We start from the raw sequence: 24499 nt of genomic DNA on the forward strand, positions 1-24499 counted from the left end.
ACAATATTTGGGGTGGACCTTAAAGGCACTGCCTTTGGCGTTCTCTACAACCTGTCTAACAGCCATACAGGTCACACTGAGGGTGGCCGTATAAATAACTTTAACACTGTTACAAATATGCGCCACACTGTGTACCCACACGAAACAAGAATGACACATTTCGGGAGAACATCCGCACTGTAATACAACATAAACACAACAGAACATATTCCCAGAACGCCTTGCAGCACTAACTCCTCCAGGACACTACAATATACACCCCCCGCTATCACCAAACCCTGTACAACTAGACTCCACCGCCGAAAAGAGGCATTCAATTTTTATTAAAATTTTATTTGATATGCCATTGATATTTTTTAATTATTATTATTATTTGAAACTCGATTTTGCATGTCACTATAAAGTTATATAAGCTTTGCTTTTTCAATATTCAATGCAAAACTTGTTTGGGTCCCTATTAAAAGGTTAATTTGCTCAACCTCGGCCCGCGGCTTTGTTCCGTTTTAAATTTTGGCCCACTCTGTATTTGAGTTTGACACCCCTGGCTTAAACCGCTGAAATCAGAGTCTGAATCCGAGCTAATGTCGCTATATCTTGCTGTGGTAACCGCCATGTTGTTTGTATTGGCAGCCCTGTATGACGTCACAGGGAAATGGATAGTCACATCGCAAATAGCGAAAATCAAGAACTTTAAAGCTTTTTTTTAGGGATATTCCGGGAGGTGTAACATTTTTGAAAAAAACTTCGAAAAATAAAACAAACCACTGGGAACTGATTTTTTTATTGTTTTTAACCCTTTTGAAATTGTGATAATGTTCCCCTTTAAAAAAAATATTATATGGCTCTTACAGAACAGTTCGAGATGCTACCTCAGTAGAAGCATTTAAGTCTCACCTTAAAACTCATTTGTATACTCTAGCCTTTAAATAAATAAATGGGTTATACTTGTATAGCGCTTTTCTACCTTCAAGGTACTCAAAGCGCTTTGACACTACTTCCACATTTACCCATTCACATACTGTAACGATCTGTCACTTACTTTCTGATAGTTTTTCGTGTTTTGTACTTTATTTCCTGTTCAGTGCTCTTATTTTGTCATACTTCCTGTTTACTCCGCTGAGCACTGTTTTTGTCACACTCGCCGTTGATTGGCAGCGGTCCTCAGCTGCGGTCAATCAACATAGGTCTATTTATGTTTCACTCGAGCACTCCTCAGTGCTCGAAGTTAAAACCTATGTTGGGAACATCTCCATGCAAGACTGCTTTCTGTTTATATATTTTACTTTGATGAAATTAAAATCATCTTACCTGCTTTCTGCTCTCCTGGATTTTTGCATACTTGAGGTCACACAACTGCAGCCATGCGACATCCCAACAGTAACTTCGAGCCAGAAAATTGTGACCTCGCGAGAATCCCTGTCGGCAATCCTCAGCCGACGTTCTGGACCGCACAATTCCTGGAGGACTTGAAGGCCAGGTTTGTGCGGTCCCAGCCTACAGACGCGGACCCTCTCCCCGCGGCAACGCCACCGGCTTCGGCTCTCCGACCGGCGCGTCCCCCGCCGCCATCTTTCCTCTCGGCTCAACGGCTGGCTACGGCTCTCCGACCAGCACGTCCGCCACGTCCTGCATGTCTCGCGGCTCCTGCGGCTCCGTCGCCGACTGCGGCTCTCCGACCGGCACGTCCGCCGCCGCCATCCTTCCCGTCGTCTGCTGAGCTGCTTCTCCCTGCTCCTACGCAGCTTCCAGCGGCTGCTCCCCGGCTGCTCCTTTTGCCAGCTCCCGCTCTCTTTTTTGGTCCGCCGAGAGCTCCAGTGGAGCCCACAGTGAGGTCGCTTTTGTCCTCCTGCTGGGACTTGGCACGGGACGTGTCTTCGTCCCTCCTCCTGGTCCCCTCCCGCCCGTCCCTGGTTTTCGCACCGGGGGACTCCGACGAGCAGGCACGTTTTCCCGCATGTGTGAACGGTGTCTGGCAGCCACCTAGTGGAGGGGGGCCCACTATACACTGCGGTGCAGCCAGGCACACACCGCTGTCATCCCCGCCAGCGTCTCCTTCCACGGAGACATCTACGTCCCTAGCGGGCTTTCGCACAGCTCCAACGCCGGCTCCACGCCTAGCCCCAACGCCGGCTCCACGCCTAGCCCCAACGCCGGCTCCACGCCGAGCCCCAACGCCGGCTCCACGCCGAGCCCCAACGCCGGCTCCACGCCGAGCCCCAACGCCGGCTCCACGCCGAGCCCCAACGCCGGCTCCACGCCGAGCCCCAACGCCGGCTCCACGCCGAGCCCCAACGCCGGCTCCACGCCGAGCCCCAACGCCGGCTCCACGCCGAGCTCCAACGCCGGCACTACGCACGGTTCCAACGCCGCCAAGAGCAGCACCACGCCGGGCTTCGTCACCGCCGGCATCCGCTATTCCTCGGCCAGCATTTGCTGCTCCTCGCCCGGCGTCATCTGCCGCTTTCACGCCGCCGATGACATCTGCAACAATCACGCCGTTGATGACGTCTGCCGCTTTCACGCCGCCGATGACGTCTGCCGCTTTCACGCCGCCGATGACGTCTGCCGCTTTCACGCCGCCGATGACGTCTGCCGCTTTCACGCCGCCGATGACGTCTGCCGCTTTCACGCCGCCGATGACGTCTGCCGCTTTCACGCCGCCGATGACGTCTGCCGCTTTCACGCCGCCGATGACGTCTGCCGCTTTCACGCCGCCGATGACGTCTGCCGCTTTCACGCCGCCGATGACGTCTGCCGCTTTCACGCCGCCGATGACGTCTGCCGCTTTCACGCCGCCGATGACGTCTGCCGCTTCCACGCCGCCGATGACGTCTGCCGCTTCCACGCCGCCGATGACGTCTGCCGCTTCCACGCCGCCGATGACGTCTGCCGCTTCCACGCCGTTGATGACGTCTGCCGCTTCCACGCCGGCACCAACATCGGCTCCTCAGCCGCCTCCTGCAGAGGTATCTGTTTTGGCTGCAGCCCCCGCCGCTTTGTCTGCTGTCTCCGGGCCTGCTTCAGCGCGCCCGCCTCCACGTCAGCCGCGGATGTGGCCGTGCCCTGGGCGTCCTCCTCGCGGGATGCACTCGTCTCTTTTTCGGCCAATGATGTGGCTGTTCCGTGGCCGCCCGCCCCGCCAGTTCCAGCGGCGCTCTACGCGCCGTCGCCACCTGACTTTCCCTCGCTGGCTGCGGGGACACGAGGTTTGGCGACCTTCCACCAAATCCTCCTTCCATCCTCCCTTACTTTGTGGACATTTTTTTCCATTTTTTCTTTTCCAGGGAACATCTGGTATCTGTTCCTTGAGGGGGAGGTCCTGTAACGATCTGTCACTTACTTTCTGATAGTTTTTCGTGTTTTGTACTTTATTTCCTGTTCAGTGCTCTTATTTTGTCATACTTCCTGTTTACTCCGCTGAGCACTGTTTTTGTCACACTCGCCGTTGATTGGCAGCGGTCCTCAGCTGCGGTCAATCAACATAGGTCTATTTATGTTTCACTCGAGCACTCCTCAGTGCTCGAAGTTAAAACCTATGTTGGGAACATCTCCATGCAAGACTGCTTTCTGTTTATATATTTTACTTTGATGAAATTAAAATCATCTTACCTGCTTTCTGCTCTCCTGGATTTTTGCATACTTGAGGTCACACAACTGCAGCCATGCGACATCCCAACACATACACATTCACACACTGACGGAGGGAGCTGCCATGCAAGGCGCCAACCAGCACCCATCAGGAGCAAGGGTGAAGTGTCTTGCTCAGGACACTACGGACGTGACGAGGTTGGTTCTAGGTGGGATTTGAACCAGTGACCCTCGGGTTGCGCACGGCCACTCTTCCACTGCGCCACGCCGTCCCTTAAATAGACTCCCTTTTTAGACCAGTTGATCTGCAGTTTCTTTTCTTTTTCTCCTATGTCCCACTCTCCCTTGTGGAGGGGGTCCGGTCTGATCCGGTGGCCATGTACTGCTTGCCTGTGTATCGGCTGGGGACATCTCTGCGCATGCTTGGGATGTTTTCCGGCTGGCTCTGCTGTGAACGGGACTGTCGCTGCTGTGCTGGATCCGCTTTGGACTGGACTCTCGCGACTGTGTTGGATCCAATATGGATTGAACTTTCACAGTATCATGTTAGACCCGCTCGACATCCATTGCTTTCGTCCTCTCCAAGGTTCTCATAGTCATCATTGTCACCGACGTCCCACTGGGTGTGACTTTTCCTTGCCCTTATGTGGGCCTACCGAGGATGTGGTAGTGGTTTGTGCAGCCCTTTGAGACACTACCGATTTAGGGCTATATAAGTAATTGATTGATTGATTTTAAAATATTTGGCTTCTTGGCTCTCTCAGCCAAAAAGGTTCCCGACCCCTGCTCTAACCCTAACCATCCATCCATCCATCCATTTTCTACCGCTTATTCCCTTTTGGGGTGGCGGGGGGCGCCGGCGCCCATCTCAGCTACAATCGGGCAGAAGGCGGGGTACACCCTGGACAAGTCGCCACCTCATCGCAGGGCCAACACAGACAGACAAACAACATTCACACTCACATACACACACTGGGGCCAATTTAGTGTTGCCAATCAACCTATCCCCAGGTGCATGTCTTTGGAGGTGGGAGGAAGCCGGAGTACCCGGAGGGAACCCACGCATTCACGGGGAGAACATGCAAACTCCACACAGAAAGATCCCGAGCCTGATTTGAACCCAGGACTGCAGAAACTCTAAATTAAGTCTTTGTTACTCAGAATATGTTCCCCATACTTAGGTGTTACCAAAAACACATAACTTTGTCTTGAATTTGAAAAAAAAAAATATATATATATATTTTTCGGTGAATGTGCATATGAAACTGGTGGAGTTCGGTACCGCCAACAAGGTTAAGAACCACTGGTTTAGTGGTAAACAGCAACGTGAGACATGATGGAGGTAGATGATGGTGTCGGGTGCCCGGAGAGGAGGAGGAGGTTGGAGGAGTAGGAGGAGGAGGGCCAGCCGACGTCACTCATCAGACGGCTGGCTGACGGCGCTCGGAGCCTCCGAGCCTTTCAATCCGTGGCCAGCGGCGGCAGCAGAGGCAGAGTTGGCGGCGTGCAACCTTTCTCTCCGGCAGACTTTCTCCCACTCGACTCAACCTCCACGATAAGCCAACCGAAGCGCGGCCGAGGCTTGAGCTTGCTTGATTTGCGCGACAGAAAGAGCCAGGCTAGCCGAGCCCGCTAGCCTTTGTGAGGGTGGTCGGGCTGTCCGAGCACCCGGGGAGCCCCGAGGCAACCCCGGGCTGGCTGGGAGAAGTCCGCGTGCCTTCGAGCCCTTGAGCCGCGACAGTCTTCTGTTCGCGCACGGCAGCGGTGGATCCCCGCGGAGGAGCATCTCCCCCTCGCCTGCGTGACAGCACCAGGAGGCGTTTGATGACTAATATTCCCTCCAGATAAAAACACAACAATGTTGCGCACCGCGGCCAACGTGCTGGCGGCGGGATTGCTTGTCTTGGGGATGTTGCACAGCTCGGAAGTGGTCTCTCCGTCCAGGGCTGTTGATGGTAAGCAGACTTCCTCACTGGTCTATCACCTGCTGCTTTTTGTGCGCTGGATATGTTCCACCTGGAGCTTGGAGGGTGATGCTCCAGCCTTAATGGTCTTTTCTGACTTCTACTGCCAAAATCATGGCCTCACAAGGAATGGTTTTAAGTGGCAATACCAACATGCTAATGTATATAATATACCAGGGGTCACCAATGCGGTGCCCGCGGGCACCAGGTAGCCCGTAAGGACCAGATGAGTAGCCCGCTGGCCTGTTCTAAAAAATAGCTCAATAGCAGCACTTACCAGTGAGCTGCCTCAATTTTTTAAATTGTATTTATTTACTAGCAAGCTGGTCTCGCTTTGCTCTTAATTCTAAGAGAGACAAAACTCGAATAGACTTTGAAAATCCAAGAAAATATTTTAAAGATTTGGTCTTCACTTGTTTAAATAAATGCATTTATTGTTTTTACTTTGCTTCTTATAACTCTCAGAAAGACAATTATAGAGAAAAAATACAACCTTGAAAATTATTTTAGGATTTTTATACACATATACCTTTTTGCCTTTTAAATTACTTCCTCTTCTTTCCTGACAATTTAAATCAATCTTCACGGAATTTTTATTTTATTTTTTATTGTAAAGAATAATAAATACATTTTAATTTGATTCTTAATTTTAGCTTCTGTTTTTTTGACGAACAATATTTGTGAAATATTTTTTCAAATTTATTATGATTAAAATTCAAAAAAGTTATTCTGGCAAATCTAGAAAATCTGTAGAATCAAATTTAAATCTTATTTCAAAGTGGATTTTAACCTATTTAAAACATGTCATCAAAATTCTAAAATTAATCGTAATCGGGAAAAATTACTAATGATGTTCCATAAATTATTATTTTAAATTTTTTCAAAAAGATTCGAATTAGCTAGTTTTTCTATTCATTTTTTTCAGTTGAATTTTGAATTTTAAAGAGTCGAAATTAAAGATAAACTATGTTTCAAAATTCAATTTTATTTTTTTTCTTGTTTTCTCCTCTTTTGAACCGTTCAATTAAGTTTTTTTTTCCATTATTTATTCTCTACAAAAAACTTCCGTAAAAGGAAAAAAAAATGTACGACGGAATTACAGAAATACCCATTTTTATATATATATATAGATTTATTTATTAAAGGTAAATTGAGCAAATTGACTATTTCTGGCAATTTATTTAAGTGTGTATCAAACTGGTAGCCCTTTGCATTAATCAGTACCCAAAAAGTAGCTCTTGGTTTCAAATAGGTTGGTGACCCCTGTAATATACGTTAGGTCAGGGAAAAAACACAGGAAAAAACAAGAGGCAATATAAAGTTAAAGTACCAATGATTGTCACACAAATACTAGATGTGGCGAAATTATTCTCTGCATTTGACCCATCACCCTTGATCACCCCCTGGGAGGTGAGGGGAGCAGTGGGCAGCAGTAAATTCCTAAAAAGAGCACTGTCATATAAAATGTATTTGATTAGTGTTTTTGCAGGCAGTGCTTCTCATTTATTTTCCAAGCAGATCCCCTTGATAGACATACATTTTTGCCGCAATCTCGTAAAATTTAATTACTATTGAAAACATAACAATATTTCCTTATTTATCTGTATAATGCACTGTGTGTGGTTATATTCTTTATATGTATCTTTACATTCCTGTCACAAACTTTTGCATATCTTTGTCCTCTGTTAGCTCCTTATACGTGTTCACACATAGCTTGTTGATTAGATTGAGCACTGTTTCCACCTACCTGCGGCCTTGTGTATCATTCTAATGTGAATACTAGAGTGTAAACAAAAATAGTGAAAATCTTCCCAGCTGATTTTTGCAGTATGGCCTTAAAAACAGCAGAACATTCTTTCCGTTTATAAAAGATCTTTGACTTGTGTTTTTTGCAGTAGGTACTTAAAACAGCAAATTGCTCCTGCGGCGTTAGAGGATCTTTGACCAGCATAAACATATTGCTTTTTCATGTCCAACAAAACATGGGAGCGACTAACATTTTTGCAGCAAATTTCTAAAAAACACAAGATCGCTGCCATAAAGAGAAACTTTGACTACTTATATCTTACAAACAGCAGAGTGTCCTATCATTAACAGGATATTTGACTGCGAAGACAGTCTTTGACCAATCTTAATCCATTTGGTAGTCTAGAAGTTTAAGGTATGGCAGGGCCTTGATATGATCCTTAGCTCTGTGAAAGTGTGGCCCCCACAACAATATAATGGAGTAGTCCTACATTAATATAGTGGTGTAGACCAATAATATAGTGTAGTTATATAATATTAGTATAGGGTGGACTTTATTAATCTTACAGTAGGGAAATTATGTGGTTGCAGTGCAGATACAAAAAGTTTCTAAAAACAAGGTAAGAACACATGAAACATCAAGCAAAAACATAATTGCACCATGCATTGACAAACTAAAAAATAGCTATAAATAATACATATTGTGTCCATATGATTGCAATGTGCACAGACAAACAATAAAACAAAAACACAATTTCAACACCCACAAACACAGTGCTGCACACCATTGTGTGCTGGGGTGGGAGACAGCAACCACGTCCTAGGCTGCCCACAAGCGGAGTAGTCCTACGACAGTATAGTAGAGTAGTCTATGACACTAGAGCGATGGAGTCCTGCAACAATATACTGGGGTAGTCCTATTACGATATAGTGGAGTAGTACTACAATAATATAGTGGAGACATTCTACAACAATATAGTGGAGTATTACTACAACAATATAGTGGATTAGTATACATACACATATACATAACATATACATGTTATACATATACAAAGTGTAAATTTTTCTTTTAATTTTTATTCAAAGCTGTATGTAGAAGTGCTGGTTGTATCCGCTGCTTTAATGTCTTTAATGTCATTTGTCTTCTTTGATGTTTGATGTTTCCTTCTTACACACATGTAAGAAGGATGTGTACTATGGCTATGAGTTGTTGTTTTTTTTTTCCCTTGGCGTCAGTCTGGACCCCCTTTCCAGGGCCCAGGCTTAGACCGATTTTTTTATTTTATTTTAATCTTCTATTTTTTTCTCCCATTCCCCCCCCACTTGTTTACCTGTATCTCACCTTTTTTGTAAGGGGCGCTGGAAGCCGGCAGACCCGTCAGCGATCCTGTTCTGTCTCCCTGTAATGTTTGTCTGATCTTGAATGGGATTGGGCTGAAAATTGTAATTTTCCTGAAGGAACTCTCCTGAAGGAATAAATAAAGTACTATCTAATCCAGGGGTGCCCATTACGTCGATCGCGAGCTACCAGTCGACCGCGGGGGGTGTGTCAGTCGATCTCCAGCCAGGCTTTTAAAAAAAATAGACCTAAAAATTAGTGATCATCAATCTTCACCAAGACGTCACTTAAATGACATTCACGGTATCGGAGGGTCTTGTGAGATGACGCTGGCTGCTGCAAGATCATTATTATTAAAGTATGACCGAGAGGAAGGCGAGAAACACTTTTTATTTCAACAGACTCTCGCGCCGTACCTTCCGTCAAAACTCTAAAGGCCGACTGCACATTTCCTATCTTCACAATAAAAGCCCTGCTTCATGCTGCCTGCGCTAACTAAATACAGAGTCTCGGAAAACTGGCGTGCACAAGCGATCCCTCAGAAAGCTGGCGTGCACATCACTTGTGCACGCCGGCTTTCCGAGACTCTTATTTTGTTAGCGCAGGCAGCATGAAGCAGGGCTTTTATTGTGAAGATAGGAAATGTGCAGTCGGCCTTTAGAGTTTTGACGGAAGGGACGGCGCGAAAGTCTGTTGAAATAAAAAGTGTTTCTCGCCTTCCTCTCTGTCATTTTTTCATAATAATGAACTGGCAGTAGCCATGGTCATTTCACAAGACCCTCGGGTGCCGTGAATGTCAATCAAGCAAGCTACGGAATTTGCCGCCAATGTTTTTCTTGTAAAGTGTATGGAAGCTGGATGAATTAGATGCCAAAAACCAACCACTTTCATGTGGTATTGTACAGAAAGGACAACTTTTTTTCTCCTCCATTTGAAAATGTGGGCGTTATCATCATTACTGTCTGATTCCAATCAATGCAAGTCATCAGAATCAGGTAATACACCAACTTATATTCTTGTCTTCGTGAAAGAAAGACATCTATATGTGTTACACATGCTTGTATTACCATTAAACACATTTAACTTGTTTATAAAAATGTCTCTTTCATAAATAAATAAATATAAATGATATATATAAATGAGGTAGATCCCCTCGAGTTGGTCAATTGAAAAGTAGCTCGCCTGCAGAAAAAGTGTGGGCACCCCTGATCTAATCTCTAATCTAATCTAATCTAGTACTATAACAATGTAGTAGAGTGGTACTACAACAACATCGTGGAATAGTCCTACAACAATATAGTGGAGTAAGCCTACAACAATATAGTGGAATGGAACTAAGACAATATAGTAGAGTAGTCCTACAACAATATAGTGGAGTAGTCCTACAACAATATAGTGGAATGGACCTACAACAATATAGTGGAGTAGTCCTATAACAATATATAGTGGAGTATTACTACAACATTATAGTGGATACATCCTACAACAATATAGTGGAGATATCCTTCAACAATATTGTGGAGTATTACTACAACAATATAGTGGAGACATCCTACAACAATATTGTGGAGTATTACTACCACAATATAGTGGATTAGTACTATAACAATATAGTGGAGTGGTACTACAACAACATAGTGGAATATTCCTACAACAATATAGTGGAGTAAGCCTACAACAATATAGCGGAATGGAATTACAACAATAAAGTGGAGGAGTCCTACAACAATATAGAGGAATGGAACTACAACAATATCGTGGAGAAGTCCTACAATAATATAGTGGATTAGTACTACAACATTATAGTGGGTACATCCTACAACAATATAGTGGAGTGGTACTACAACAATATGGTGGAGATATCCTACAACAATATAGTGGAGTAGTACTACAAAAATATAGTGGAGTAGTACTAAACCAATATTGTGGAGTGGTACTAAAACAATAAAGTGGAGTAGTACTACAACAATATAGTGGAGTTGTGCTACAACAATATAGTTGCGTAGTACTACAACAGTATAAGGGAGACATCCTACAACAATATAGTGGTGTAGTACTACAACAATATAGTGGAGTACTCCTACAACAATATAGTGGAGTATTACTACAAAATAGAACGGCGTAAGCCTACAACGATATAGTGTAGTTGTACTACAACAATATAGTGTAGTAGTACTACAACAATATAGTTGCATAGTACTATAACATTAAAGTTGCATAGTACTACAACAGTATAGGGGAGTGATACAACAATATAGTTGTGTAGTACTACGAGAATATAGTGGAGACATCCTACAACAATATAGTGGAGTACTCCTACAACAATATAGTGGAGTACTCCTACAAAATAGAACGGAGTAAGCCTACAACAATATAGTGTAGTGGTACTACAACAATATAGTGTAGTAGTACTACACAATATTGTGGAGTGGTACTAAAACAATATAGTTGCGTAGTACTACAACAATATAGTGGAGACATCCTACAACAATATAGTGGAGTTGTACTACAACAATATAGTTGCGTAGTACTACAACAGTATAGGGGAGTGATAAAACAATATAGTTGCGTAGTACTACAACAATATAGTGGAGACATCCTACAACAATATAGTTGCGTAGTACTACAACAATATAGTGGAGTACTCCTACAACAATATAGTGGAGTAGTACTACAAAATAGAACGAAGTAAGCCTACAACAATATAGTGTAGGTGTACTACAACAATATAGTAGAGTGGTACTACAAAATAGAGTGGAGTAAGCCTACAACAATATACTATAGGTGTACTACAACAATATAGTTTAGTAGTACTACAACAATATAGTGGAGTGGTACTACAAAATAGGGTGGAGTAAGCCTACAACAATATACTATAGGTGTACTACAACAATATAGTTTAGTAGTACTACAACAATATAGTAGAGTGGTACTACAAAATAGAGTGGAGTAAGCCTACAACAATATACTATAGGTGTACTACAACAATATAGTTTAGTAGTACTACAACAATATAGTGGAGTGGTACTACAAAATAGAGTGGAGTAAGCCTACAACAATATAGTGTAGTGGTGGTAATACAACAATATAATGGAGTAGAACTACCGCAATTCAGTGGAGACATCTTACAACAATATAGTGGAGTAGTCCTATAACAATATACTGCAGTAGTACTACAACGATATAGTGCAATAGTTCCATACCAATATAGTGGAGTCATCTTATAACGATATAGTGGAGGAGTTCTTCAATATAGTGGAGTAGCTCTGCTCTTTGTGATCTCAAAATTGTCAGAAGAATGTCTCGTTGATTAGGATTCGCACAATAACGTGTTCCTCATGGCGTTGTTGAGGAGTAAGACTTCTCTGTTGTCATCTACAGGGTAAAAACAGCCTCTCCTATTCTCACTACCGACCTTGCACACCTTCACTGAAAGGAACAACTTCTGGAAATCATTAAAATTCCCCCAGTCCTACTCAAACACACCTCTGTGTGGTGAGAGAGGAAAAGGGCGATTTGTTAGATTCTTTTAAAATAGCAACAGAGGAACTTGTTTTCTTTCAGATTCCCTATCGCCATTCACCCTTTTAGTGGCCGAACAAGCTACGTTTAAAAGGCTTTTGCAAACGTAATTTGTATTCGAACGTTATATAGCTTTTTTTTTTGAGGACTTTGAAGTCTTGTCTGTTTTAAACCACATGCTGGCTTTTGATGAGATTCATCGTCGAGCCATAAACGCCTTTGAAGGCTTGTTTAAAATCCAACCGCTTACAAGTCTGCAGCAAGATGAGAATGTATCCTTTACAATTAAAGATGTGCATTACACTCAAGTGTTTTGATTAGGAGCAATTGACAATAAAACCATGGTTTAGTTATTATTTTATAGGTTGGGACAAGCTCTCTCTGAATGTTCTGAACTTCTGCTTCCATGGCTGTGTTGTATTATGTTTTTTTGTTTTTACTACTATATACTATTTTTTAGGAGTTGTAATTTAGTTTCCCTTCTTCTTGAGACCACAAATAAATAGTTGACCGAATCAATGGCCCTTTTCAGGCGGTAGCAAAGTAGCGCACTCCAAGTTCAATTGCAAGTGATCAACAACCCACCACAATAAACAACATTTTTAACAATGAAAAACCATATTGACATGAATATTAGACAATAGAATTGTTCAAAACTGCAATAGGGATACACCTTTCTTCAGAGTTCCTGGAGAGGTAATCAAGAAGGGCAAAAGACTGCAAGATTTTTTTATATAGCCCTAAATCACAAATGTCTCAAAGGACTGTACAAACCACTAGGACTACGACATCCTCGGAAGAACCCACATAAGGGCAAGGAAAACTCACACCCAGTGGGACGCCAGTGACAATGATGACTATGAGAACCTTGGAGAGGACCTCATATGTGGGCACCGCCCTGGACCTGGCTAGGGGCCTTCGTCCCACAGACCCCCAGAAATTATTTCAGTCTTTTTTATTGTGGTCAAATCACATGCCTGAACTTTTAACGTTTAGTTTTTCGCATTTAAGTAATACCTTAATATTATTAGTATTTTTTGCGACACATTTTTGCTGAGTTTGGGTTGAGCATGGTTGGTGCAAGACGTGCTTAGCGGGGGCTCCGTGTAAATGTGACCTTTTTTAAACTTCATTTGCACTTTAACAAATTCCAGTCGTCAACAACACATTTTTGCTACAAGTGCTTCGTAAAGCACCAACTTGGCGAGTTTAAATAAAAGAAAACAATTGTGAGCAAAACCTAAAAGAGTTGAGCTTTTACCAAAGGCAGCCATCATGAATTATGTTTTCAGCACATTCACAATGTTGAAATCTAGTGTTACAATTTGATAAACACGGGAAAAAACATGCAAACTCATCAACGGTGCATGCAACAGCAAAGGCAGGTGACAAACGTGGTTGTAGACGCAAAGTTAAATCATAAAATGCAACCTTACCTGAGCAAAGATGAGGCATATTTAACCGGGAGAGTCTTGATACCAATTTCCTTGACCCAGCAATACACAAAGAAGTTGTAGACCTCAATGCTTTTCCAAGTAATCGGAACTAAGTCTGGACTACAATAGTTCGATATGCCTGGGAACTCCATCCATTTTTCCATTTTCTACCGCTTATTCCCTTTTGGGGTCGCGGGGGGCGCTGGCGCCTATCTCAGCTACAATCGGGCGGAAGGCGGTGTACATCCTGGACAAGTCGCCACTTCATCGCAGGGCCAACAAAGATAGACAGACAACATTCACACTCACATTCCCACACTAGGGGCAATTTAGTGTTGCCAATCAACCTATCCCCAGGTGCATGTCTTTGGAAGTGGGAGGAAGCCGGAGTACCCGGAGGGAACCCACGCATTCACGGGGAGAACATGCAAACTCCACACAGAAAGATCCAGAGCCTGGATTTGAACCCAGGACTGCAGGACCTTCGTATTGTGAGGCAGACGCACTAACCCGTCTGCCACCGTGAAGCCGCCTGGGAACTCCACCAACAGATAATCCTTGATATCACTTGACAAATCTCGTTTTGATGGATCTATTCTGTTGCATAGTTTGATTTGTTTGCCCGTATCTCCTTTTTGCAGGAAAATCCTTGCGTACTGAGATAAGTCCACATGCTGCTTGGTGTACAACAGCCATTTAATTTTCCTGAGGGAACTCTCTTGAAGGAATCAATAAAGTACTATCTATCTATCTTGGCCTGGTTGACCACCGCTGTAAGGGTAGTTGTTTTTGTGTATATGGGATCTGCATAAGTCCCAAACATGTTACTTCAAACCATAGCAGCCTGGCGGAGATATTAATAAAAGAATATTCCCTACTTTTTACATCCTCCGAATACACCGTTAGGAAATTGGCCATTTGTGACGTTTTTGCAGTGGACGATGTCAGCAGATATCTCCATATATGGGCGAGATTTACCCAAAAAGCTTTGCGCGAATCCGCCAATGCAGTTCGGCGCTGTAGTCAATAAGCTCCTTTTTCTCTATCCTCTCGTTGTGGGGCAGACTGGCTCGTACATGTACATGCATCCTCTGCTTTTGCCATTTGTAATACAAAGTAGCGAAAAATTCTAAGTTATAGCTGTCAGCAGACCTCATATGGAAGTGCTAAAAACTACAAGGGGGAGAAAATGTAGTTGAAGTGGAAGAATGTAAATAAGCACCCTGAATAGCCGGCCTGAAAGAGTCTTGAAGACAGTTTGTTAAACATAATCTATGCAACATTTTGACCAAAGAAGCACCATTACATGTTATGTAGACCAGGGTTTTTCAGCCAGTGTGCTTGTGCCACGCATTATTGTCTGGTGTGCCGTGGGAAATTATACATCCATCCATCCATTTTCTACCGCTTATTCCCTTATAGGGTTGCGAGGGGCGCTGGTGCCTATCTCAGCTACAATCGGGCGGAAGGCTGTGTACACCCTGGACAAGTCGCCATTTCATCACAGGGCCAACACAGATAGACAGACAACATTCACACTCACATTCACACACTAGGACCAATTTAGTGTTGCCAATCAACCTATCCCCAGGTGCATGTCTTTGGAAGTGGGAGGAAGCCGGAGTACCCGGAGGGAACCCACGCATTCACGGGGAGGACAGGCAAACTCCACACAGAAAGATCCCGAGCCTGGGATTGAACCCAGGACTGCAGGACCTTCGTATTGCGAGGCAGACGCACTAACCCCTCTGCCACCGTGAAGCCCGGAAATTATTTAATTTCCCCTAAATGGTCTGAAAAATATTTTGGGGAAAACCAATTATTATAATCTACAAGTAATGTGCTGTTGTTCTGTGGCTGTGCTGTTGAGAGATCGGAAGAGTAACCTTGTTCCTTGGCTCAGAAGAGGTTGAAAAACACTGATGCAGACCACAAGAAGGTGTTTTAAATGTAGAAAAAAATAATAATATGACCCTTTTAATAGTAGTATCATAACCTGTTTGCTACATTGCTAACAACCCCCATAGCGGCGTTTTGCAAGAATGTCGAGACCACATCTCTCCAGGTCATTATTGTGTGTGAGTGGCAGGGAGAAAAGCTCTGAGTCACTTAGTTGTCGCCTGTTGGTTTGCGTATTTAAGACATATTTTTTGTTAGGGATAAAACATATTATTTTGGAGTAGGGCGGGGCGATATGGTCTTTTATTAATATCTCAATATTTTTAAGCCAGATCATGATACACAATGAGGTGGTGACTTGTCCAGGGTGTACTTCGCCTTCCGCCCGATTGTAGCTGAGATAGGCACCAGCGACCCCAAAGGGAATAATTTGCAGAAAAGGGATAGATCGATGGACGATACACGGTATATATCTCGATATTTTGCCTTAGCCTTGAATGAACACTTGATACATATAATCACAGCAGTATGATGATTCTGTGTCCACATTAAAACATTCTTTTTCATACTGCATTAATATATGCTACTTTTAAACTTTCATGCAGAGAGGGAAATCACAACTAAGTCAATTGACCAAAACTGTATTTACTAAACAGTTATTAAGCAGTGGCAAACACTTCATTTCAAAACAGAAAGTACAAGATTATCAGAAACATTATAAAACAAGCTATTAGTGCACTTTTGTGCATGATGTCACTAAGATGATGTATCAAAACAATACTAAATTAAAGTGCACTTTTTGTACAGAACACCACTACAATAGTTTATAACAAATACACTACACTTTTGTGCATGATGTCACTCAAGATATTCCAATAACTGTCAAATAAAAATGAGCTGCATAACAGGAAATCAAATAGCGTATCTCCTTTGCTATGTGGTAGGTTACTACGGACGTTATTAAATTCTGTTGTTGTCTATTTTTTTCATATGGTGTTGATCTGGAAATTGTTGCTCAGGCATTTTGTGGGTGTGGCACCGAACGGAGATTTTGACATGCAGTTTCAAGCACTCTTCATTCTCTAGCGGGGGACTTTTCAAATGATGCTACAAAATAGCAGTAATGCTAGTTTTTGTAACAACGTTTCTGCCGCATACTTGTTCGACAAATTCTCGTTTGAAGCCAAACCACTGCCAGACGATGGACTCTGTGCTGTTTTACTTTGGAATTAATTCTTCCTTCATTTCTTACCAGATTGGGACCTTCTCTCTCTCGTATTACCACTCGCACCACTCCACTAGCATCACAGCTAATGTTACCCATGCTGCTACCTTTCATGCGAGGAGGTATGACGTGACAGTATGTGACGCAGGGGTCACCAACCTTTTTGAAACCAAGAGCTACTTCTTGGTTACTAATTAATGCGAAGGGCTACCAGTTAGATACACACTTAAATAAATTGCCAGAAATAGCCAATTTCCTCAATTTACCTTTAATAAATAAATCTATATTTATTAAAAAAAATTGGGTATTTCTGTCTGTCATTCCGCCTTACATTTTTTTTTCTTTGACGGAAGGTTTTTTGTAGAGAATAGATGATGAAAAAAACACTTAATTGAAGAGTTTAAAAGAGGAGAAAACAGGAAAAAAAATGAAAATTTAATTTTCAAACATAGTTCATCTTCAATTTAGACTCTTTAAAATTCAAAATTCAACCGAAAAAATTAAGAGAAAAACTAACTAAATTGAATCTTTTTGAAAAAATTAAAAAAAGAATTTGTGAAACATCATTAGTAATTTTTCCTGATTAAGATTAATTTAAAAATTTTGATGACATGTTTTAAATAGGTTAAAATCCAATTTGAACTTTGTTAGAACATATAACAAATTGGACCAAGCTATATTTCTAACAAAGACAAATCATTATTTCTTCTAGATTTTCCAAAACAAAAATTTTAAAAGAAATTCAAAAGACTTTGAAATAAGATTTAAATTTGGTTTCTAAAAATTTTGTAGATTTGCCAGAATAATTTTTTTGATTTTTAATCATAATAGGATTAAAAAAATATTTCACAAATATTCTTTGTCGAAAAAACAGAAGCTAAAATGAAGAATTAAATTAAAATGTATTTATTATTTACAATAAAAAAAAAAATACTTGAACATTGATTTAAAGTGTCAGGAAAGAAGAGGAAGGAATTTAAAAGGTAAAAAGGTATGGTATATCCATCCATCCATCCATCCATTTTCTACCGCTTATTCCCTTTCGGGGTCGCGGGGGGCGCTGGCGCCTATCTCAGCTACAATCGGGCGGAAGGCGGGGTACACCCTGGACAAGTCGCCACCTCATCACAGGGCCAACACAGATAGACAGACAACATTCACACTCACATTCACACGCTAGGGCCAATTTTTTGTGTTGATTTTAAAAATCCTAATATCATTTTTAAGGTTGTATTTTTTCTCTGAAATTGTCTTTCTGAAAGTCATAAGAAGCAAAGTAAAAAAAATAATGAATTTATTTAAACAAGTTAAGACCATGTCTTTAAAATATTTTCTTGGATTTTCAAATTCTATTTGAGTTTTGTCTCTCTTAGAATTAAAAACGTCGAGAAAAGCGAGACCAGCTTGCTAGTAAATGAATAAAATGTAAAAAACAGAGGCAGCTCACTGGTAAGTGCTGCTATGTGAGCTATTTTTAGAACAGGCCAGCGGGCTACTCATCTGGTCCTTACGGGCTACCTGGTGCCCGCGGGCGCGGTGTTGGTGACCCCTGATGTGACGTGTGTAATAAGGTGCCTTTGTCTGTGAGAAAGACAGACAGGAAAGATTAAGAAGAGCCTGCAGTGTAATGCCCGCAGCTAAAAGCAACTGCGTGAGAACGTATACTCGAATATCACGATATAGTCATTTTCTATATCGCACAGAGACAAACCCGCGATATATCGAGTATATCGATATATCGCCCAGCCCTATTTTGGAGTCAAATTCACTAATCCACAAAATGTCAATGTGTGGTATGTAAGATGGTTTTCAGAGGACAGCGCCTCCTGGTTGCAACCAAGCATTGCATTCCACTTGGCCAATTGCTTCAAGACAAAATTAATTAGCAATCAGTACTGCACCATTATAACACCCGTCCCTGTTTAAAATACACTCTTGTATGTTTTGAGTGAATTTCTTGAGGCCTAACAGCTTGATTGGATGAGTCAGCCTTGAGCTCAGCTGTCCGCCTAAATATTCATTGTGGCTTGTTAAGGTCGACACGGAGAAAATGACTTTATACAATGTGCAAAATTGTTTTTCTTGTGTTATTATGTGTGACTCATCCAACTTTATCCTTCTCCAGCTAGTTACCCTTTGCCAAAGCTGATAAGAGACATTTAAAGATTAAGTCATGTACATTTTGTTTGTCACTTGCTGAGAGTTGTTTTGCCATGTTCCGGACCGCCAAAGACTCTTAGTTCTACAGCCAGGCATCCAGGGTCACCCAACAGCAGCCCCTTGGTTTTAATTGGGTCTAAACTGCTCTTTGTTTCTCGTCGGAGACTTTGGTGAACAGTCTCAAATTGTTCAGAAAGCGCTGCTAATTGGGGGCTTAGTGGCAAAGGCCCTAATGAAGGAATTCAGGATTGCTTCACTGTTGGAAACAATGTCATTTACTCAACACCCGCTGCAATTGCACTTATTACTTGTTACTTTCTGTTGCAATGTGGTAAAGTAACAATGCGTTTACTGTTTTGCATGGATTTCAGTAACAGACTTTCCCCAAATTATGCAAAATTGACATTTTTAATATATGTGGGAGCATTAAAAGCCTACTGAAATGAGATTGTCTTATTTAAACGGGGATAGCAGGTCCTTTCTATGTGTCATACATGATCATTTCGCGATATTGCCATATTTTTGCTGAAAGGATTTAGTAGAGAACATCGACGATAAATTTCGCAACTTTTGGTCGCTAATAAAAAAGCCTTGCCTTTACCGGAAGTAGCAGACGATGTGCGCGTGACGTCACCGGTGTGAGGGCTCCTCTCATCCTCACATTGTTTATAATGGGAGCCTCCAGCAGCAAGAGCTATTCGGACCGAGAAAGCGACAATTTCGTCATTAATTTGAGCGAGGATGAAAGATTTGTGGATGAGGAAAGTTAGAGTGAGGCACAAAAAAAAAAAATAAGTGTCCAGGCGGCGGCAGTGGGACCGTTTCAGATGTAATTAGACACATTTACTAGGATAATTCTGGAAGATCCCTTATCTGCTTATTGTTTTAATAGTGTTTTAGTGAGATTGTAAAGCCATACCTGAAAGTCGGATGGCTGCGGTGAACGCCAGTGTCTCTCAGAGAAGCCAATGGAGGAGCCAAGATCACAGCTGGCTTTTTGAGCTGCAGGAGGAAGTCGCATACTCCACTGAAGTCTCCGGTAAGAGCCGACTTAATATCACGATTTTCCCATACAAAAACTTGCTGGTTGTTCGCTCCGTATTAAAGCTTCACAACAAACAAAGAAACACAGGCTGTGTTTCGGTGTTAAAGCCAACTGCAATCCACCGCTTTCCACCAACAGCATTATTCTTTATAGTCTTCATTATTAATTGAAGCAATTTCAAAAGATTCAGCAACCCAGATGTCCAAATTTCTGTGTAATTATGCGATGAAAAGAGACGACGTTTAGCCGTGTGTGGTGCTGGGCTAATATGTGCGCTACAACCCGAGACGTCACAAACACGCGTCATCATTCCGCGACGTTTTCAACAAGAAACTCTGCGGGAAATTTAAAATGGTAATTTAGTAAACTAGACCGGCCGTATTGGCATGTGTTGCAATGTTAATATTTCATCATTGATATATAAACTATCAGACTGCGTGGTCGGTAGTAGTGGGTTTCAGTAGGCCTTTAATTTGCATACCTACAGCCAATTGATGAGCACCAAACGTGAACAAAATACTTGGTTGCTCTACTTTTAAAGGAAGAAGCGCTCAAAAGCTTGCTGTCAGAGTTTTGGGTTTGAAGCAGGTTTTGCTACACATCTGAAAATGACCCCTGGAACTCTGCTAATTATCCCTTTGTTTTTCTTTAGCAAATAGGCACACCTAGCGTGATGTTGCTGGTAATGTTAGCAGTTAGCTCACGTATTTATAGAATGCTAATAATGCTAACATTTGGTAAATGGTAAATGGGATGTACTGGTATAGCGCTTTTCTACCTTTTTTAAGGAACTTAAAGCGCTTTGACACTATTTCCACATTCACCCATTCACACACACACACTCATTCACACTCTGATGGCGGGAGCCGCTATGGAAGGCGCTAACCAGGACCCATCAGGAGCAAGGGTGAAGTGTCTTGCTCAAGGACACAACAGACGTGCCTAGGATGGTAGAAGGTGGGGATTGAACAAGTAACTCTCAGATTGCTGGCACGGCCACTCTCCCAACTTCGCCACGCCAAAGTTGGGGGAGTAATTTGTGATGGGGATTCAAAGTTTGGATCGGTGTGGTGTCTTCAGTAATCCGGACGCTGTATCAATCCGTTGTGGTGAAGAAGGAGCTGAGCCGGAAGGCAAAGCTCTCAATTTACCGGTCGGTCTACGTTCCCACTATCACCTATGGTCATGAGCTTTGGTTTATGACCGAAAGGACAAGATCACGGGTACAAGCAGCCGAAATTAGTTTCCTCCGTCGGGTGGCGCGGCTCTCCCTTAGAGATAGGGTGAGAAGCTCTGTCATCCGGGAGGAACTGTAAGTAAAGCCGCTGCTCCTCCACATCAAGAGGAGCCAGATGAGGTTATTCGGGCATCTACTCAGGATGCCACCCAAACGCCTCCCTAGGTAGGTGTTTAGGGCACGTCCGACTGGCAGGAGGCCATGGGGATGACCCAGGACACGTTGGGAAGATTATGTCTCCCGGCTGGCCTGGGAACGCCTCGGGTTCCGCCGGGAGGAGCTGGACGAAGTGGCTGGGAAGAAGGAAGTTTGGATTCTCTGCTTAGGCTGCTGCCCCCGCGACCCGACCTCGGATAAGCAGAATAAAATGGATGGATGGATTTAAAGTTGTGATTGATTTTAGCGACAAATATGTTGACCATAATGTTAGCATTGTAGCTCCCATATCGTTGCTATTGTTTGTGTCCTCCCATACCATTCCTTCTGAACTTTATGTAAAACTACCCAAGTAGCGCTGCTTGGAGACACATGTGGAAAAGCACAGCTCATTAGCACTAAAGCTACAGACACAGTTTTCCCATTATTGCTTTGGAAAAGTGAAGTGAAGTGAAGTTAATTATATTTATATAGCGCTTTTCTCTAGTAACTCAAAGCGCTTTACATACTCAAACCCAATATCTAAGTTACATTTAAAACCAGTGTGGGTGGCACTGGGAGCAGGTGGGTAAAGTGTCTTGCCCAAGGACACAACGGCAGTCACTAGGATGGTGGAAGCGGGAATCGAACCTGCAACCCCCAAGTTGCTGGCACGGTCACTCTACCAACTGAGCTATACCGAAAAGCACAGAGTCTCCGCCCTGAGATCGGTAGGTCGTGAGTTCATACCAAAGACTATAAAAATGGGACCCTTTACCTCTCTGCTTGGCACTCAGCATCTAGGGTTGGAATTGGGGGTTAAATCACCAAAATGATCCCCGAGCGCGGCCACCGCTGCTGCTCACTGCTCCCCTCACCTCCCAGGGGATGGAACAAGGGGATTGGTCGAATGCAGAGAGTAATTTCATCACACCAAGTGTGTGTGTGTGACTGTCAGTGGTACTTTTTTACTTTTATTTAAACCGTCTAAATTCTAACAAGGCTTGATTTTGGACAGCATACTTTTAATAAACTAAATTTGTGCAACATTTGTTGGAAAATAGTATAACTTCAAAATGAATTCATCATCTGTAAATCTAATCTCTTGGCTCATTACCCCCACGCAACCCATTATAACATTTGGCCGCAGTACTTAGGTATCCACACGGCCAAAGTTTCACATTTTACCATCTGCTGACAACAATACGGTCGAAAAAGAGCATTTGGCAGCTTAAACTTATTCACTTACTCCCGTCAACATTGTAGGAAAAAAAAACTTACTTACTGCCTGCACTGCGATGAAATATGTAAATGTGACACTAAGAAGGAAAGATTATTTGCATTGCCTGGCAAAGTATAATCCCGTACTTTTGGTCAGCGAAAATATCAAGTAAGGATAATTACTAAGATAAAATACTATGCTAAGAGGAAGCATACCAAAGACTATAAAAATGGGACCCAATACCTCCCTGCTTGGCACTCAGCATCAAGAGTTGGAATTGGGGGGTAAATCACCAAAATGATTCCCGAGCGCAGCCACCGCTGCTGCTCACTGCTCCCCTCACCTCCCAAATGCAGAGAGTAATTTCACCACACCTAGTGTGTGTGTGACAATTATTGGTACTTTAACCTTATAGAATTTTTCACTGTTTAAGATTCAAAATTACGTCAGAGTTTGATCCTCTTAATTTCTTCACCACTGTGAGAAATTCATAAAGTACTCAAATTTCTTATTCCATTAAAAATATATACAGTACTTAATGGAAAGCTTTGTAAATATCCTTCCCTAATGAGAGTTGGATGAAAAGACCATTACAATGAATACAGCCATTTATCTCATTATGTAGCTCGCTAGGAAATGTTAGCTTAGCATACCGGTAATAGTCTATAAATCGCTAACCTGGCTCAGTTGACGTGGGAATAAAATTATTTCAAAGTGTATTCTTTGGCCCCAACTTTCTGAAAAATAAGAAAATACATGATACAGTTACCTTGTATGTTATATTGTATGCTTTAGATGAGTCATTGTGGCTTTTCTAGGCTTATCTTTACGTAGCATGCGATGAGGTGGCGACTTGTCCAAGGTGTACGCCGCCTTCCGTCCGAATGCAGCTCCAGCGAATCCAAAAGGGACAGGCGGTAGAAAATGGATGGATGGGTCTTTACGTAGATAATTATCAAATAACCACAAACAACTGTATGAAACTGGCCAGCAAATAGTAGCTTAGCATAGTTGCTAAAATGGCTCCCCTGGTTTAATCACAGTTCAAAAATAAAAGTACACTTATAAAATATATGTTTTGTTTTAATGGGGGTATGCTTTAGATGAGTCATGCTAGCTTTTCCAAGTTTATTTTTATGAAGCTTAATAACCATAAACAACAGTATAAAATAGGCTGGCAATTATTAGCTTATACTGCACGCTAAAAATGGCTACACTGGGTGAAAAAGTATGACAAAGTTCAAAGGAAATTATTTAGCCTTTTACTTTCTGGTAAAAAAAAAATTACATATGATCACGCTGTTAAAATATCTACTCATTTTTTCAAGGTGAATGACACTAAATGACAAAACTGGCTAGTAACTATAGCTCAAAGTTGCCGAGATACTGTAAAATGGCTACCTTGTTAAAGAAATATATATATATATATATGCACCCCTCATGAAACAGTTCTGTAGAGATGAAGTAGTCTTGGGATTTTTCCCACACATACATATATTGCGCTCTACCACGGTATTGAGCACTATTCTCTGGATAATCTAATTAAGACATATATATATGTATATATATATAGATATATATATATATATATATATATATATATATATATATATATGTACTAACGGTAAATTTATATTTTTGGAAGGTGTATGTTATGCTAGCTTGGTTGGCTAAAATAAAAAAAATGTTTAAAAACAAGATTGAATCTCTTTGAAAAAGAGCACAATTAGGAACTGATACAAGAACTTTGTCAAATATTCAGTCTTTCCAGATAATAATGCTCAGATAAGAAAACATGTAGGCTACTGTATTTGGCTGCAGCAGCCAAATACTTTCTCTGGAAGCCATCTTTCCAGTTGTCATGGTAACGGCAGTGGAAAAGGACAACGTAAGCAGCGGTTCATTTGTCAGCCCCACCAAACCAGCTGCTTGGAACAGGACTGTTTAGAGAGGGTTTTAAGTGTGCTGTAAATATTGA

The 24499-nt window shown here is 42.2% G+C and overlaps 1 protein-coding gene across 2 annotated transcripts in view; it reads left to right on the top strand.

Moving 5' to 3' along the window:
• The first annotated feature begins 5038 nt into the window (after positions 1-5038).
• LOC133535359 (low-density lipoprotein receptor-related protein 1-like) overlaps positions 5039-24499 on the top strand; it is a 296691-nt gene continuing 277230 nt past the window's right edge. For both annotated transcript variants that reach the window (XM_061875132.1, XM_061875133.1), the window contains exon 1: positions 5039-5543. In XM_061875132.1, coding sequence (XP_061731116.1) covers positions 5447-5543 — 97 coding nt within the window. In that variant the 5' untranslated portion in view covers positions 5039-5446. The remainder of the gene's footprint in view (positions 5544-24499) is intronic.

Source organism: Nerophis ophidion, linkage group LG16 (assembly GCF_033978795.1).
Source record: "Nerophis ophidion isolate RoL-2023_Sa linkage group LG16, RoL_Noph_v1.0, whole genome shotgun sequence".
NCBI classification, from domain to species: Eukaryota; Metazoa; Chordata; class Actinopteri; order Syngnathiformes; family Syngnathidae; genus Nerophis; species Nerophis ophidion.